General features: G+C 44.0%; 2 protein-coding genes across 2 annotated transcripts in view; both read left to right on the forward strand.

Annotated features, from left to right (window-relative positions):
- LOC134467989 (NACHT, LRR and PYD domains-containing protein 3-like) overlaps nucleotides 1-7447 on the forward strand; it is a 54123-nt gene extending 46676 nt beyond the window's left edge. The window contains exon 11 of the mRNA XM_063222016.1: nucleotides 6030-7447. Coding sequence (XP_063078086.1) covers nucleotides 6030-6334 — 305 coding nt within the window. The 3' untranslated portion in view covers nucleotides 6335-7447. The remainder of the gene's footprint in view (nucleotides 1-6029) is intronic.
- A 2489-nt stretch (nucleotides 7448-9936) lies between these two features.
- LOC134466955 (leucine-rich repeat-containing protein 3-like) overlaps nucleotides 9937-19255 on the forward strand; it is a 14089-nt gene continuing 4770 nt past the window's right edge. Inside the window, exons 1-3 of the mRNA XM_063220884.1 lie at nucleotides 9937-10254; nucleotides 17131-17424; nucleotides 18164-18266. Coding sequence (XP_063076954.1) covers nucleotides 17153-17424; nucleotides 18164-18266 — 375 coding nt within the window. The 5' untranslated portion in view covers nucleotides 9937-10254; nucleotides 17131-17152. The remainder of the gene's footprint in view (nucleotides 10255-17130; nucleotides 17425-18163; nucleotides 18267-19255) is intronic.

Consider the following 19255-nt stretch of genomic DNA (forward strand, 5'->3'; position numbering starts at 1 on the left):
CACAACAATGAGCTGGCAACTTTTTTGCCAGCAATTTGTTGTAATTTTACAACAATTAGCTGGTAACTTTTCACCAGCAATTCAACTCAGCTTCACCTTACTGGTGCAATGTGCAATTAGAGTTTTTCTCGATTGCCTCCACACAAGTTCTGGAACTTCACACACAATTCTCGGAACATCTCACCCATTTCCCAACTCCCCTAACCAATGTCACTGAACACTAAGCACAATTCCTTCTTTGCACTCACATTTCAGTTTTAAAACACACTCTTTTCAATCCACTACACACAATTCTCTGGATTACACACAATTTTCATGAAGAAAATCCCTGGTTGTCGCATTGAACACACTGCCATTCAAAATACTAAAATCAACTGCCATACTATGTTCACTTCCTCATCACATGGGCAAACTCTCTTCATACCGGTTTACAATCTGAATTCATCACCCCACAAGGACACACATTGCATGTGATATTGATGAAAACATGAGTGGATGCAGTGAGAAAACACATTTGTTTAGTTTTTGAACTCCAAAATATGTTATACAAGAGATCACTTTCATGTGGTTACTCAATAATTTACAATAAATTAGTGATTTTTTTTTAAATGTCAGAATAATATGTAAAATATATTTTTTTGCCACACATCTGTGTACTTCGAGTCTAAAAACAATATTTCAGTATTTTACTACAGAAAAATACCCTCTTTAGTAAGTATAACAGTGAAGAAAATAAGTTTCTACTGTGTGTCAAGTTGAGTATAGAGTTTTACCTTTTGCATATTAGTGTTCAATGGTTCACATAAGAGTGTATTAAAATGACTGCTTGTGTGTGTCATTTGAGAACAAAATTACCTTTTTAGAAGAGAGTACATTGTTTTGAGACAAGACGTGCATTTTTCAGAGGTAGTGAGGAGTTTTGCCCGCTGTGTGTGAAGTATGGAGATTTGTGTGTAGAGTTTTGAGAATTCGAGAACTGATTCCGAAAATTGTGTGTAAGCAATCGAGAAAGACTGTAATGAAGATTGGCCAACAGGCTGGCCCACTTGAGCCATTAAACTTCCCAAACATTAAAAAGAGAGAGAGAGAGAGAGAGACTTTATTAATCCCCAAGGGGAAATTGAGTGCCACCTGGTCATACATACAACACGTAACAGGAAGACAGGACAAATACATAATAAATAAGAGCTAAGAAAAACATAAAAACAGTCCATCATAAAAACACACAAAGAATATCAACAACATTATAAAACATTAAAAAAATCACTCAGCAGCTGTTGTTAAAAATTCTGATAGCTGCAGGAATAAAAGATCTTCTGAACCGTTCGGTGGAGCATCTAGGCAGGAGGAGCCTTTGGTTTCTGCCACTTTTTGTGATCAAGCTGAGCAATGGGTGGTCGTCCATGCTCAGTACGCTTTTCATTTTCCTCATTGTCCTCTCCTCTAAAATCTGCTCCACCGAATTAAAACATACACCCGTGATGGACCCCGCCTTCCTAATGAGCTTATTCAGCCTGTTCCTATCCTCAAGTGACATCCCTCCACCCCAGCACACAACAGCATAAAATAAAACACTCGCCACAATCCCATGATAAAAAGTGTTTAAAATAGGCCTCTCCAAGTCAAAAGACCTCAATTTCCTTAAAAAGAAAAGTCTTGACTGGGCCTTCTTAAAAGTCACCCTGCTGTTTTCTCTCCAGTCCAGTTTGTTATCTAGGTGGACGCCTACTGTAGGTATTTGTAGGAGGGAACAGCTTCTACTAGATGACCTTAATTAAAATAGGAACTGGCACATTTTTACGTTTGATCAGTTCCTTTGTCTTCTCAACATTTAAAATCAGATGGGCATCTGCGCACCAGCTAACAAAATTATTTACCTCATCCTGATATGCGGCACAATTATCATTATTAATGTAGCCCACTGGTGCAGAGTCGTCTGAAAACTTCTGCAGATGACAGGAGGAGCTACCATGTCTGCAGTCAGAGGTATAAAGGGTGAATAAAAAAGGAGCTAAAACTGTTCCTTGTGGCGCGCCTGTGTTTGTTGTAATGGAGTCTGATATGCTATTGTGAATTCTTACATACTGGGGTCTACTTGTGAGGTAGTCTGTGATCCAGCTAACAGTGGAATTATGAAGTTTAAAACCATTAAGCTTATTAGATAAAATGTGAGGCTGTAAAGTATTAAAAGCACTTGAAAAATCAAAAAACATTATTCTTACAGATGCAGCAGAGGTCTCCAGATGACTATACACCCTGAACAACAAATAAATAAGAGCATCATCTGTACCCACACCCCCCCTGTAAGCAAATTGCAATGGGTCTTGAAAGGCACTGACCTGTGCCCTCAGATGCCCCAGCACCGTCCTCTCAAAACACTTCATCACGTGAGAGGTCAAGGCAATGGGTCTCAAGTCTTTCAGAGCCTTGGCATTTGGTTTTTTAGGTACTGGCACAATACATGATGTCTTCCATATGGTGGGGATTTTTGAGACAGACAAAGACAGAGTATACAGATAATGTAAAACCCCACACAACTGATCAGCACACACTTTCAGGACACGTGGCATGATCCCATCTGGACCAGGGGCCTTGTTTACATTGAGCTTTCTTAACTGAGAGCGCACCTCCTCAATCGTAATGGTTATCGGGGGACAAGTAGATGGATGCCCCTCTTCCTCCTCTAAAGGTGTAATTGCATGCGCTGGTGTGTGATGATCAATTAAGTTTACAGTATCAAATCTGGCATAAAACTGATTAGCCTCATCAGGCGTAAAAGTTTCCACATTCATATGGCTAGTGACAGGACCAAATCCTGTTATTGATTTAAGGCCCTTCCATAAACCTTTGGTGTCACAGTCCTGTAGTTTGTTCTCAACCATATCCTTGTATTTCTTTTTTCCTTGTCTTATGGCAACCTTTAAATTCTTCTGTGCCACTTTAATCCTGTCCTTATCCTTACTCATGAAGGCAACTTTCTTTTCGTTTATAGCACCCTTTATTTCTTTAGAAATCCATGGCTTATTATTAGAATAAACTTTGATGGTTTTACATGGAATAACCAAGTCCATACAGAATTTCACATATTCTGTCACACTGTCAGTCACGCAGTCCACCTCGTTGTGGTCTTCGCCATAGAAAACAGACCAATCGGTACACTCCAAACAGTCCTGCAAGTCCCCACACGCCTCCTTTGACCATACCCGCACCGCTCTTGTTGATGTAGGCTGTCTCCGAGCCAGAGTGGTGTACTTGGAGGAAAGAAGCACTAGATTATGGTCCGACCTGCCAAGCGGAGGGAGGGCAGTAGATGTGTAACTGTCCTTAATGTTGGCATAAAAAAGGTCAATAGTTTTGTCGCACCTCGTGGGACAGCGGACAAACTGCCTGAATGAGGGCAGCGCGGCGCTGAGAGTGCATTGATTAAAATCACCGTTTATCAAAATCAGAGCCTCCGGTGTGTGGCTCTGAAGTTCATGGACAGCTCTTGATATTGTATCAGTTGCCAATCTCGCATTAGCAGATGGTGGGATGTATGTCAATATTACAACGACATTCGAGAACTCGCGTGGGAGAGTATAGGGTCTGCAACTCACCGCCAGCAGTTCGATGTTAGGGTCACAAACTTTGCGCTTTTCGGTAATGTGTCCAGGATGACACCATTGTTTATTCACGTACAGGCAGACACCTCCACCTGATTTCTTGCCGGCCTTCTCCGGGTCCCTGTCATGCCGAATCACCGTAAATCCATCCATCTCAGTATAGGCCGTAGTAACGCTATCCGAGAGCCACGATTCCGTAAAGCACAGAAGGCTGCACTGTCTATATAGTCTGTCATACTTCAACAGCGATGCCAGTTCATCAACTTTGTTGACTATGGAGCGCACGTTTCCCATAATCACAGACGGGAGGACAGGCTTGTATTTCCTGAGCCTGTTCCGCACCTTAACACCACTCCGTCGTCCTCTTTTTCTCCGTTTAATCTCCGGGGGTAAATTCCATTTTGGGCATCCGACGCTCGTCATTGTATCCCGAATGCTGTACAATTCTCCCACGGTATAGGAGACGACCGCATCAGTGTCAGACATTCCATGGCACTGTACTTCTAGGCGGATATATCCACTCCACAAAACAAGCCACAGTATCCACAGCAGCCCAAACGTGTGCATATTAAGTCCAAACATGTTGCCACTGATTTTTGTCGTCAAACAATGAACTGTTATTGGAAAACGCGATAGACAAACAAACTTTCACACACACAGGTAGCAAGTCGCCGACAGGGCAGGCGCCATCTTAAAAAGACAGGTGTTTCAGTTATTTTGTCCAACCACCGTGTAGAAAATTCCACATACATATGTAATGTTTACTTATAAACATGGATCAGAGTGAAAACTTTTTGGAACTGAAGTTTTGATATTTGCATTAAACAAGGGCCAAAACCAATCCATTTAAGAATATCCTTATACTTAAGTCTGTTTTCAAACTATAGTACTAGAGCAGGAGCATCAATGATTGGGAACATTCAAGGAACTTGTTACCTTTTTGAAACAGATCTCTCTTGTTGCTCTTTTGTCACACTCTATACCTAACCAATCTGTCAATTAGTGCCTTGCCTCACTTTATTATTATTAATCACTTTCATGCCGTGATTTAATGATTGCCAGCACCTGCCCAATGCCTGATTACTCTGGTCACATGATTCACTTGCCCCACTATATAAACCAGGACTGTCACACTGCGTTGGTTGCTTGTCTGAATGGCACAGCATAGCGCCTGACTCACTGGCGCTCACTGGTACAGGCAATCAATTGATTAGCCGACTAGCTGAGTGGTTGGTTTGTTGACTAGGTGGCTGGCAGCATAGTGCTGGTTGACCGGCTAGCTGCCTGGCAGGTTGACTGACAGCCTGTCCGCCTGGTCAGTTGACTGGCTTGCTGCCTTGCTTGTTGACTGGCCAGCTGCCTGTCCGGTTGACTGGCTGCCTGGCTGGTTTGGCCTGGCAGCCAGTCAACCAGTCAGTGAATCGGACAGGCAGCTGGCCAGTCAACCAGCCAGGCTGTCAAGGCCAGTTGGCTACCTGGCCGATTAACTGGTTGGCTGCCTGACAGGTTTTCTGGTTGGGTTGTTTCATCTTTTGAGAGCCATCTTGTAGCATAGCATGTTTTATGGTGTTTTTTTGCATAATATTAAATTAAGACCACTTGATAGGTCTGACAAATGCATTTCCATACAGTCCTTATTGTGACTGTTTTTGAATTCCCCTTTGAGATGACTTGATAAATGAAAGTCCTCTTGAGGAAACTGTCACGGTCACTGTGACAACACTATGCTGAGTGATATTTTTATTTGTGCCACACTCATGCAAGGCTTAACCTGTAGAAGTATATGCTTAGAGCAGAGTGGCATTATGGTACCATGCTATCTCAGTCATGGTGGAGGATGGGGAGGTGGGACGATACCATGTTGAAGGCATCTCAGACATGGAGGCGGGCAGTGGGGGTAGAGGCGGGAGGAGGCGGGCGGATGTGGGGGCAGGACATGTGCCATGGTCAGAGTAGTTTTGAAAACGGAACAGTGTTGTAATTTTAAATGACTGGCTGGCAACTGTCTTTGTCTGCAATTTGTTGTAAATTTACAACAATTTGCTGGCAATTATTCCCCATCAATTAGCTGTAAATTTCAGTCTGAAAACTTTTACAGTGTAATCATATACTATAGAACAGTAATTGAAGTTATATTTTGTAGTGTCTCTACAGTAAGTATTCCTTGGTAAAAGATCAGTGATGGTACTGCTAAATTTTACTGCAATTGGAATTGAGACTACCAGACTGGTGATCGAGATTCTGTAGACAAGTTAGTAGTATGGCGTTTGGTGACTGTGAGAGATGTGAATGTCACCACTGAGGCCAACACAGTGTAATCTGAATAGCATTGAGAGTGACCAGTTTAAACGGCAGTCATAGTCAAGTTATTGTGTGCCATATTATTATAATACATGTTTAATAATCCCTCTGCTCTTCTTTTGAAAGGTGAGCCCAGCAGGGTCCCTGGTGAAGTGGGCAGCCAGATGGCAGCTGCCTTTGTGGATGGCAACATGGCGGAGATCATTGACAGAGTGGCAGAGGTGATGCCAATAGCAGACCAGCTCCTTTCCCAGGGCATCATTGGCCAGGAGACCTATGCCAATATCCAGGCTGCTGCCACCAGTCAGTCCAAAATGAGGCTGCTGTATGATGGCCTGCGCTCACCTGGGGATCAGGGCAAACTGGCTTTCTACAAGATCCTTCAAGGACGGGAGCTCCAACTAGTCAAAGATCTGTGGCCAAAGGTTTGACATTTCTCAACTTTTGAATGGAGTCAAGTCAGCGCATCCATTGTAACCCGAGCGAGACCGTAATACAGTGACATGATTTCATCCAATGTTGAGTGGAATGCAGCGCGATGCTGCTGACTGATGCTTGTGTGTGACTGTGGTGTTATGGACCATGTTCAAGACACACAAAACATTTGCAACAAGTTTCCTTCAACAGAAAGAGTGCGCATAACATCCTGTCGTGTTCATAAATTGTGGGCCTGAGAGGGAGATTCTCTATGCAGACTAAACATAGTTGTGATTGGATAATTGGTTAAACCCTGTATCCTGCCGAATTCTTCTCGTCTTCTCTGCTCTTGTTATCCTGTAGTTCCAGTCCAGTTGTTGTGTCCTGCCAAATACTGCTCCTTATCCATGTCTCCTAACCTGACTCATGCCATCTACCTGCGTTTCACCAATGTGCAATTTCCTGAGGACCATCCCAAGCAACCATCTGAGGACGGTGAAAATCAGAATAATTTCTGAACAAATGAGCCAATCAGGATCATCAGGTGGCATTTTTCATAGATGGGCGGCATTATGGCTCTTCTTCCACCTGTCAGTTTTAGCTGCATTACGGGTCCAGTTCAATGTGAGTGGCTTAAGGGGCACATCTGTTAAAGATGAAGACAAGTTGTAATCCAATCACAAAGATTTTTTGACAAATAGCATTGTTTGAAAACGTGTCAATTGTGTGTGTGTGTGTGTGGGGGGGGGGCAGCTGGTGAGAGTCAGGTTAATGGTCTACTGCCATATACTGCTCCTCTTTGCCCTCATCTAATTATTGTTGCTGCATGTATTTCCTTAATTTTATGATTATTGTGTTTTCATGCATGTACAGAATCTCATTGAAAGGTTATTTTTACAAGTAGCTTACTAGATAGGCCTATGTTAGTGGTAATAGCATAATCTTGTCATTTGTAATCAATGGTAAGTGTTTGTAAATTGCTCATTTGAAATCATTTGTATTCAAGTGGTCATTTTGTTGTCTTATTGATATCTTTGTATTGTGTCACAGTTGAGACACAAGTGCAGATAGTTTTGCTGCCATGTACATGAATTTACCTAAACTAGCGCTGAATAAAGAACAGTTATTTCCAGTGCCAGGTCTGTGTTTCTAATTGGCTACTTGTCTTTGGAAGGTTATAGGACCTTGCAGTAATCCCAAGTAGATTCTTGGGGACTGGAGGTGGGGTGGGGTGGGAGGGACCTCAAAATACATTACCTGGCTCTCGGCAGATCCACGTCTGTCCGCTCAACTTCAACCTGGATGTGGGTGGATTTTCAGATTCACCAAGATCCAGAGTTCCCAGGCAACAAGACCGATCAGGATCACAGGATTTTCAGAGAGATAACGTAGTCGACGTAGTTAAAGACAATACATCCATTGAAAATTATAAAAAATTGATTTCATTTTGTTATTATCTCTAAAACCTGTATTTTGATGTTTGAGTGGTATGGAAATATCAGATAAGCTTAACCAAGTTCTTAACAAGATTAAAAACAAGATTTATGAAAATTGTATTCAAATGTCTTTCATATCAGTTTGAAAAAGATATTTTCATATGTGCATACATGCACAAACACATACCTGCAAATGAACGGCATACTGCACATACACATATACAGAGATGTCATTTTTGAAACACCTAGGACAGGAGAGGGACTAGTTAGACACAAACAATCACTAGAGGGCACCAAAAGCTACAGTACATTGCAAGGGAGAGAGAGGGAGAGACATCATGCCTCCACTTCAATAATCTCCTGTCCTCCCTTGTACTTGTAACCTTGTGATGCCGTGACAAGGCGTCATTGATTGCAGAAGTTTAATTCAATATCACACAGAGCACAATTCAAAGGTAATTTTCTCATTTGCTATTTGGATGTTGAATGAGGAAAAATCCCCCAAAAGTTATTGTTTTCTCCAGGAAGGCGTGGGCATCAGCGAAGCATGAGACCACAAGCACACAAGGCGAGATCAAGTAATGAGATTGACTCCATCTATGCACAAGTGACATCACACACACACACACACACGCACACACACACACACACACACACACACACACACACACACACACACACACACACACACACACACACACACACACACACACAGGTCAACATTTTCAGGCTTAGAAATGGACACAACAGCAACAACCTCATACACGCACACACACACATACTCACACACACGACCGCCCATGAAGAGGCTTGTCGATGGGGTTAAGATGGTGGTCTTCTCATAATGGCCAAGTCAGCGCTAAAGCACTCTTTTTAAAAGGATGGACATCTTAACCCAGAGTAGCCTTTACTGCTGAATCACGTTCACATCACTCCACACAAGTGTGTGTGTGTGTGTGTGTGTGTGTGTGTGTGTGTGTGTGTGTGTGTGTGTGTGTGTGTGTGTGTGTGTGTGTGTGTGTGTGTGTGTGTGTGTTTGCGTGCGTGTGTGCACGTGCCTGTGTTTGTGTGTGTGTTTGCATGCGTGTGTGCACGTGCCTGTGTTTCTGTGTTGGCGTGTGTGTGTGTGTGTGTGAGAGAGAGAGACAGAGGGAGAGAATATTAGACGTTGCATGAAATGTGTATTACAGTAAAATGCATTATGCGGCAATCCATAGCTTTTGACTGATTGCCAGTTACCATATGCCATTGCATTACTTTACTTTACATTATGTTATACAAAAACGATTAGCAAAATGTGTGGGTTACAGCAAGACGGTTTAAGATGTGTATAGGGTTTAGTTTCGTTAAGAAGGGTCACTCTCAGAGGAGAGCCGTTTTCACAGACTTACCATACTGTAAGACCATACTGTACCCTTGTACCCAGGGCCACTGACGGGTTTGGTCAGGCCCGGGATAAAGTCATGTGAAAGGACCCCGCACCCAAATCAGTGTGATAAGGACACAATTCTTGGTCCACTTTCTCCCTGGGCCCAGCACAACTGACCTGTCTGTCACCCCCACGCCTATTTTTACCCTTCTTGAACCCTCATGCTGTGTTAGAAAAAGTGTGCCTTTCAGAAGTCGCAATCAACTGGCTTTACCATAAAGAGTTATTTGTGAAACACATGATACTGATTTATTTTGATTCTATTTGTTAGTATAGGTCCATATGATAACACTATGGCAGATCAAAATCAGAGATGTGTGTCATGTTTAATTTTATATCTCATTTTATTAACGATGCACCACTTTTCCTTTGCAAAAGTAATTTGGGGAAATGAGGGTGTTATCTGTGGTGCATTGCATGTTCTCTGTGGTGCAAGTAGGCCTACAACGCCCAATTACTCTGTCCTAATATTATTAGGCCTACATGTACCATATACATGCGAAATAGGAACCAAAATCCATAGTACATGTCAACACACACACGTGCGCACATGCATGCACGCACGCACACTCAAAGCAGAGGGCAGATTGTCTCATTATCCGCATTGACGCGCTCTGAGGCCGCGCATGACAGCTCATTATCTATTGAGAGCCGAAGAAGCGACGCGCTCTTGCGCGCTGTGGATATACCGCCTGTTGCTCTCCGGTAAAGTACACAGCGGGAGTGCCCCCGCGCGGAGACGCCGGGAGGGAAGCTACTGATCTGCTAATGTAGTGTCAGACTATCGAGGGAAGGCACAGCACACGGTAAGCTGAGCGCGACGCCAATTTCCGACACGAAGCGAGGCGAGGCATGTGCGCAACAGCGACTTGCGTCCAAGGATCATCGAGGTAGAATGGCAGTTGTCAAGCATTTTAGTACAATAATAGTGATGGACTCCATACCACCAGCGCTGTATGGACACTTTATTCCCAGAGTTAAAGAGTTCAGGGGATGGCATTGCGTTGACTGAACGCACGGACATACAATCTTGCAGCTAAGAAGACAGGTTTTTTTCCGTGCAAGTCGGGTAAGTTACCAATTCATTAGTTAATAGTATCACTCCACGGATACATCTTTGGTTCATCATTTCATTTGACGAAAGACATTACATCTACTAAGAAACCATCCCCATGTATGTAAGTGCGTGAGAATTTGGACACGGGCACCTGCATGCTGATCGGTTTTTGTTTGTTTCTTTCTTTCTTTGTCTCTCGAGTCATATGCTCTGAAAAATAATATAGCCTACTGTTTTTTCTAGGCTACCCAAAAAAAACAGGCATGAAGGGCGAATAGTAAGTTGAAGTTCGTTATTGAGTATCGATTTATCTGCGTTGTAAAGCATTAGGGCCTACTTGCTATGACATAAGGTTCGGTAGGCATTTCCTTTGAGTTAACTCAAAATTACGATGAGCAGTGACCGATGTGATGTGCTACGGAATGCCAATCTGAGGAGTGTATTTCTGAGTTCCGGGACACCCCAGATCCCATTGCAGGGAGGATTCGGTTTTCTCACTTTGCTGAGTCAAATGCTCCAAATGGTCGCACTTGGCGATGCCATTGTCTTGTCTGTACCACGGTGTCTAGATAGATAGATAGATAGATAGATAGATAGATAGATAGATAGATAGATAGATAGATAGATAGATCGATCACACACACAGCTGTGATCATATTACACAGTAAAAATAGGGTGTCAATAGTAGGCCTATAAAAAACAATAAACTTTAATTTAAACATAAATAAATCCAGATACAGTATTTACACTGTGGGGATTCAAATTACTCTACAGTGGAATCAAAAGTCAGTGTAAAATTTGGCAGATGTCCAGTGTAATTTCAACTGCTCAATTCTTGATATTTACGTGTACACTATTGAGTAGAAATAACTTTGAAAATGTTAAACTGACTAATGAGCAACATTAACTATATTCGGAGTGGCGCCAAATGTTATCTGAAGTAGAGTTCATTTGAACTCAAAGAGTTATATTAACACTGGTATTTTTACTGTGTATTGGTCTGGGTCTGCCCATACTAGTACATGATGCTGCATGAAGTTTCACTTTTCAGATAGTCTTGCCTAGCACACTGCCTCTAGAACATTTCAAATTCTCTCAGGATAAGGAACCTATGGATTTTGAGCATTTCCAATATTTTGATGGGACGTGTTGTAAGCAATGATGCACCAGTTTTTTTTCATATATTTTTTGGGTTTTTTTTATGCCTTTATTGATAGGATAGTATGAGATGCTGACAGGAAATGGGTGGGAGAGAGAGATGGGGCAGAATTGAGAAATGACCCCATCCGGACTCGAGCCGGGGTCCCCATGGGGCAGGCATGAAAGCCCAGAGTGGGGGGCTTAGCGCGCTGCGCCACAGCGCCCTGATGCACCAGTTCTATTAGCAGGCGAGTGAAGGAAAGGGTGGTCTATTTGATTCTAGTGGCAAACGAGGAATTTCATGAACGTCAGGCACATACCCTCCGGATCTCCCTTGGAGAAATGGGCAGACAACCTGAGTCAGCCAGACCAAACTCTGGAAGAAAGTTGCCGCTGTGCACACACACACACACACATACACATACACAGACACACACACACACACACACACACACACACACACACACACACACACACACACACACACACACACACACACACACACAGATAGATAGATAGATAGATAGATAGATAGATAGATAGATAGATAGATAGATAGATAGATAGATAGATAGATAGATAGATAGATAGATAGATAGATAGATGATATGGTCCTATGATATGGTCCTAGAGCCAACCACATAGGCCTACTGTAAGTAACCACAGAAGAAGGAGAAGAGAACCATTAATGGGCACATACCCATTCTCTCTCTCTCTCTCTCCCTCTCCCTCTCTCTCTCTCTCTCTCTCTCTCTCTCTCTCTCTCTCCCTCTCTCTCTCTCTCTCTCTCTCTCTCTCTCTCTCTCTCTCACACACACACACACACACACACACACACACACACACACACACACACACACACACACACACACTGAGGTACCCTGAGGATTGTTTCATTCCAACATACTCCTCCCACGAAGCACCTGTCGCGCTGCCATCCAGCTCACACATGTCCTGTGTGTGTGTGTGTGTGTGTGTGTGTGTGTGTGTGTGTGTGTGTGTGTGTGTGTGTGTGTGTGTGTGTGTGTGTGTGTGTGTGTGTGTGTGTGTGTGTGTGTGTGTGTGTGTGTGTGTGTGTGTGTGTGTGTGTAGTCTTGCAAACTGTAACATTTTCTTGAGGCATTTGCAGACTTAATGCACAGGTGCTACTGCATTTTCAGCCCAAGGATGATTGATCAGAGAGGTGAAAAATCTTTGCCTGGTTAACACCAGACGACCTCACCTTGTAGGAAAGGTGTGGTTTACGATTGCCCATGTCTGTTTGTTGGGTGTTGCGATTGTGTCATTTGGCATATACGTAGCCCATGGATAGCCAGCCAATCGTGTTAGTTGTATATATTCTAACCATGGAGCTAGTATAAGAACTGGAGAGAGTGAATAAGTCCCGCCTCCAGTCATTTCAATGGCAAATGCTAGGCTATTGAATTCAGCCAAAATTGAACGAATTTGTCAGCTTCAAAGATGGAGTCGTTTCCGCCACCAGTTTACTCAGCCAAACGTGCCACGTTAATGACTGACTTACGATTGACCAGAAAGATATATGGAAGACGGGCATTGGATGCATGGAGGTGCCCAACCACACACCTGTATAGGTATGTGTGCCCAACACTAAACTCGTGCACCCACCAATCGTGTCCACCCTCTTTCAGCGAAGTGATGGCGGAATTGCGACGAGGAAGTGCCTTGCTAATCGGCGAAGCTAATCAGCCAAATCCTGACCCCCTGATTCTAACAAACGGCAGTCATCAACCTTCCACCCCTCCCCGCTCTCTGATTGGAGCCCAGGATCTGGAACCCTTGGTGTCTTTCAGATCGGAATGATTTTGCAGAGCAGCATGGATTTTCCCAGGCTGGAAAAACCTGGATGCAGGAAGTAAAATCCCGGCCACATTTTCGAAACAGCTGATTCAAATTACCAGCTATAATAGTGATTGAAAAGTGACCACTACACTACTATGGCATAACAGAGGGCCTTTAGTAATGTACTACAACTCGGTCATTGTCATTCTGGTAGCAGCAAATATATAACGCTGCGTCTTAATGGGTTAAACCAGGTTGATGAGCTAATTTGTTGATGAGCAGTTCATTTTCCTTATTATGTGTTAATGATTTATGTAAGTTTGTAAGTTCTTTATTATGTGTTAATATCTTTGTCTGCATCTGTAACTTTTTGTTGGCTGCTATTTTGACCCTGGCAGAAGAGACACTTAGTCTCAATGGGACAAACCTGGTTAAATAAAGAAAAAAGTGAAATCACCTGTGTTGAGAGCACAGACTGAAGGACTAACTAAGCTGGACTTTAACTCTGTCAGTCCAGTATTTCCACCTGTGGGCCTGAAGGCACTGCTGACCAGTCTAACTCGGGTGCCCTTTCGCTCAGTCAACAGTGCACGTTTGCCATCGACACTCGTTTAAAGTTGTCGGACAACTATAACTACGTATTCCCTGGGATGGAGAGGTACAGATTTGGACCAATGGTGCCTTTCAGACGGGATTAGTAAACGAAAACCAGTGTGTGTGTGTGTGTGTGTGTGTGTGTGTGTGTGTGTGTGTGTGTGTGTGTGGTTTTGCTCCGGATGGCTTCCTCACTTACCACTCACTCAGCTGGGCACCGTGGCAACGTGAAATTGGGCTGTCTTGACAGCCGCCGGAAGCTTTGGATTGCTTTCAAACAAGACAAGCAAGCTGAGGTAGTGGTGTGTGTGTGTGTGTGTGTGTGTGTGTGTGTGTGTGTGTGTGTGTGTGTGTGTGTGTGTGTGTGTGTGTGTGTGTGTGTGTGTGTGTGTGTGTGTGTGTGTGCCTCAGTATGTGTGTGCGCATGCATGTGCGTGCACGTGTGTGTGTGTGAGTGAGAGAGAGAGAGAGAGAGAGAGAGAGAGAGAGAGAGAGAGAGAGAGAGAGAGAGAGAGAGAGAGAGAGAGAGAGAGAGAGAGAGAGAGAGAGAGAGAGAGAGAGAGAGCGCAGGGCCGCCGACAGGTTTGGCTGGGCCCAGGACAAAGTCATCAGAAAGGGCCCACCATCCAATACATAATGAGAAACCAATTCTTGGCCTCCTCTGTCCCTGGGCCCGGGACAACTGTCCCTGTTGTCCCCACTGTTGGCTGCCCTGTGTGTGTGTGTGTGTGTGTGTGTGTGTGTGTGTGTGTGTGTGTGTGTGTGTGTGTGTGTGTGTGTGTGTGTGTGTGTGTGTGTGTGTGTGTGCGTGCGTAGGTGCGTATGTGTGCAATGTGAGTGTGTGTGTGTGGCATTTGGGAGCTTTGGATTGCCTTCCAGAAAACAATTGAGGGTTCTCTGCATATTTAAGGTGTGTGTGTGTGTGTGCGTGTGCGTGTGCGTGTGCGTGCGTGCGTGCGTGCGTGAGTGCGTGCGTGCATGCGTGCGTGCGTGCGTGCGTGTATACAGTATGTGTGTGTTGTTCCCAAGCGATAAGTAAGGCGAGCAAGGACAGGGTGCCGCCGCTACAAAGCTGGTAGTTACCGTGACACCGGTCATCAGAGGAATGGCAGCAGCAACAGCATCATTAGCCTGACTCTCGGAAGACCCTTTAGTGTAGTGGTTCTCAACCTTTTTTGAACAGATGCCCCCTGTAGGGCTGTACCACCCACTTTGAGAAACACTACTTTATTGTAATTCCCCTCAGCTTTGTGAGCTCACACGAGGGTCTGAAGGACCTTTGGATTCGCCCTGCTCCTGAACCACCATGCAGTAGAACCTGTCAGGATCGCTGGATTTTCAGAGATGTGACATAGTGAATGGAGAAGGAGAATGTGAGTGAAACGTGACAATTGTTTAGGCAACAATGGCCGCTTGCATGGACTCGCTCATTGACATTGATTCTGTAATTTGAACTGTATTTTCTAATCTGTGAGTAGTCAAAGCAGTAGTTTATTAAAAATGGTAGACAAGTGTTTTCCCAATCATGTGCAAGGATTTTTGGTAACACTTTATTTTAGGGATACATCTATAAGCATTCATACATACAATGTTAATGCCTGCATAAGTAACTGGTAAGGCATGTACCAAGCAAACGCTAAGGCCTACTAGGTCCTTACTAAGGTTAAATTGGTAATAAATCCCTTATTGTGCATGAACAAGACATTTGTGAAAACATGCCTAACAAATGTTTGATTTTGCTTAGTACATGCCTTACAAGTTACTTACACAGGCACATTGTATGTATTAGTGCTAATAGATGTATCCCTAAAATAAAGTGTAACCGATTTTTTTTATAAAACCACCCTTAGAGACCCACGTCTATGGCCCCTATGGGGCCCCTCTCATTCGTCAGCCACTAGTGATTCAGTCCGCCCACCCCTACTTCGACACCCCTAATCCCATCATTACTATAACCACTACAATCACCACTACCACTGACCATCGCATCAGATGTGAGGATCAGTCATTCAGAGTCCTACTGCTGTAATTCCACATACAATAGCCTACACCTACACACAGCCTAAATCAGCTGCATTGTTAAATCAACAATGAGTGCGCTCAGACTAATCAGAATCACAGGATTTTTAGAGACGTGACGACGTAGCCAAAGAGGTTATACGTAGGTAGTGGAGAAAGGAGAAAAAAAGAAGCAAAAAGGGACAGATGTTTCAGAAAACAATGGTGACTCTCAAGGAGTCACGCCTTGACATTGATTCTGTAGACGGACCTTGGAAGACCAATGCTTGAGAATGTATATTTGATCCTATACAGTAAAATTTGCAGTGTTAATTTAACACTGTTCTGAGCAAATATGTGCTCACTCAATTTAGTGTTAATTTCAACTCTTTGAGTGTTTAACTAACACTTGGAGAGTTGTAGGCTATGTAACAAGATTTTAGAGCACATATGATATGGCTTCACCATGTTAATTCATCACTCAAAGAGTTTAAATTTAACACCGACATCAAGTGGGGGTCATATATACGCATAGGCCTATATATATTTTTTTTTTTACATTTTATTTACACATGGGGAGTGCCTCTTGAGATGTGACATGTCGTTTTCAATAGGTTCCCCTTGAATCTGGACAATAGAACAATATGTGCTCAGAATAGGCACGGCAACATTTCCTGTGTAGAAGTGTTGAATCAACACACTGCCATGTACTGTGTAGTGTCTAAGGGTCAGGCATTCAAACTAGAACAAGCGCAGCAGAACTGTCGCCATGGTTTCTAATGAGAGGGTCAGGCATTTCCACTCCATGCACAAATGTGCGGGTTTTACACTAATCAATGGGCTGTCACCTCATCAGACAGACGGAAATGTGTGTGTATATGTGCGTGTGCGTACATGCATATGTGTGTGTGTCTGTGTGTGCATGCGTGCGTGTGTGTGTGTGTGAAAGAGAGAGAGAGAGAGAGAGAGAGAGAGAGAGAGAGAGAGAGAGAGAGAGAGAGAGTGTGAGTGTGAGTGTGAGTGTGAGTGTGTGTGTGTGCGTGTGTGTGTGTGTGTGTGTGAGAGAGAGAGAGATAGAGAGATGTATGCATGTATTCATTCTAAAAGATAGCACTTAAAGATCTGTTCTATGTGTTGTATCCCTGCCATCCTTTGATCCCTCCATTCTCTCTCATTCTCTTCGATCACTCCATTCTCATTCAATTCCCCCCTCTCTCTTCTCATCCCTCGCAATCCTTTCTCCCCCTCATCCCTCTCTCTCTCTCAATCTCTCTATCTACATGCATCTCTCTCTCTCTCTCTCTCTCTCTCTCTCTCTCTCTCTCTCTCTCTCTCTCTCTCCCTCCCTCTCTCCAGGTTGTAATGCAGACATCCCACCATGTCCTCGTCTCCACTCTGGCCGCTCGGCCCCCTCATCGCCGTGGCTACGCAGCTGCTGCTGGGGGCGCTGGTGATGTCATCCGCAGGGGCCGGACATCGGGAGCCATCAGCGGCTTCTATTGTGTGCCCTGAGAGCTGCTACTGTTCCCCCATCCTCGATCGGGGCGGGGCTGGACACAGAGGGGGCGGGGACTCTGAGGAACTTGGAGGCGTATCGGTACGCTGCAGTAACCAGCTACTGACCTCGGTGCCCCTCAACCTGCCCAACAGGTCTGACTATCAATTTTTACACATATACATTGTATGTAATATTATTGTTGTTGGTTAGCCTAGTAAACTAGCGCCACCCGCTGGCGGACATTTTTTTTTACCTGCGAGTGTCCTAGCCTCGCATAATGATTCAATTCTGCCACTATGCCCTGAATCTGGCAAACCAATCACAACGCAGATATGTGTTTTTATTCAAAGTGGGCAGGGTCGCGACGCTCGGAAAGCACGACAACAACAAAGATGGCGATGCTGACGCTGGGAAAGCATAACAACAACAAAGATGGCGCTGATTGGTCAGAGCGTTGGCCTATAGGCACAGGCACGGTTTGAAAGACAACGGATTGATCTCATCAACAAACTTCGGATGTATCGTTCATCGGGGCCAGACTAAATTAAACATCCAATCTCACATTTTATCTGATTTATCAGGCTAGTTGTTGGTGCTCATAATTGTTATAATAATAATAATAATAATAACAACAATAACAATAACAATTTTAATATTTATACATAAACTTGACCCCACAGGTTGATGGATGATGGAAATTGATGGTGGTGCAAAAAAATTGTGAAAAAGTTCTGGAAAAAAATATGCTGTCTCTAACCACCTAGCCAATAGGAAATTGCACTGCGACCAAGTTGCTAACGTTGCAAAGCCGCTGTCCTGAAACGCACCCCAGGCTAGCTGTGTGCCGATTTAATGTAGTTTCTACATGAGTAAACTCTGCTTGCTCAACAGCACGCGACGCTTGTATCTGGACTACAACCAGCTGTCCTTTCTGCCAGCCGATGCCTTCGTGGGACTCCCCCTGCTGTCCGAACTCGATCTCTCACACAACAAGGCAAGTCATCCCCTCCATAAAAATACTATACACGTACATTATACTGTATTTAATGTCTATGTCTATGTCTCTCTTCATCTCTCTCTCTCTCTCTCTCTCTCACACACACACACACACACACACACACACACACACACACACACACACACACACACACACACACACACACACACACACACACACACACACACACACACACAATTTTATCAACAAAAATGAATATGCTTTGCCCTGGCTGAATAGGCAGAATATTGAACTTCTAACAGTAAAGGATTAAGAAATTATGGCCCCCTGGGCCCCACAACCTCAAAAAAATGCATCTTGACCCTGCAAATCAGACATGCTAAGAGAACTATACACAGTGCTCACAGCTAGCAGAGCTGGACACTATGATACACACCTGCTTTCCCATGTTATAGAGTTGAGCAGAACTATACTTAGTGTGTGCGCTGAGGCATGGCAGCACATTTTTAGCAGGGGGTGCTGTTGCTGTTTCCCTCCCCCAGAAAATGTTGCATTTTTTAGATGCAATTTCCTGCATTCTAATCAATTTTAGAGCAAGAAATGGCAAATCCCATCTCACTCACTCACATGGCCACACATACGTATGATGCTATTCAGAGATTACTACCCATCAGTCATGACTGAAAGCCCAAAAGCGTAAAAGCGTTTGAATGCTGAATCCACCAAACAGTAGGTAGGGCCTACACACAACATAGTCATTTTTTGTAGCAACCACAATTAATGGTAGCAACTCATGAACTCAAATAATTGGAAAGATAATTACAAAGGTAGTTTTGAAGGCTGGTTTGGGTCGTGGCCATGGGGCCAAGTTGGCCCGGCCCCTTGGGGCTTTGGCCCCCTTGCCCCCCGCCCAACTAGAGCTTAGATCGGGCCCAAAGAATCAAACCCGACCCTACCCTAGCCCGCACTCATGCAGCTTGGACCCGACCGGACCAGCACATTAACTGTAAATTATGAGCCCGAGA

The sequence above is a fragment of the Engraulis encrasicolus genome, chromosome 17 (genome assembly GCF_034702125.1).
Source record: "Engraulis encrasicolus isolate BLACKSEA-1 chromosome 17, IST_EnEncr_1.0, whole genome shotgun sequence".
Taxonomy (NCBI): Eukaryota; Metazoa; Chordata; class Actinopteri; order Clupeiformes; family Engraulidae; genus Engraulis; species Engraulis encrasicolus.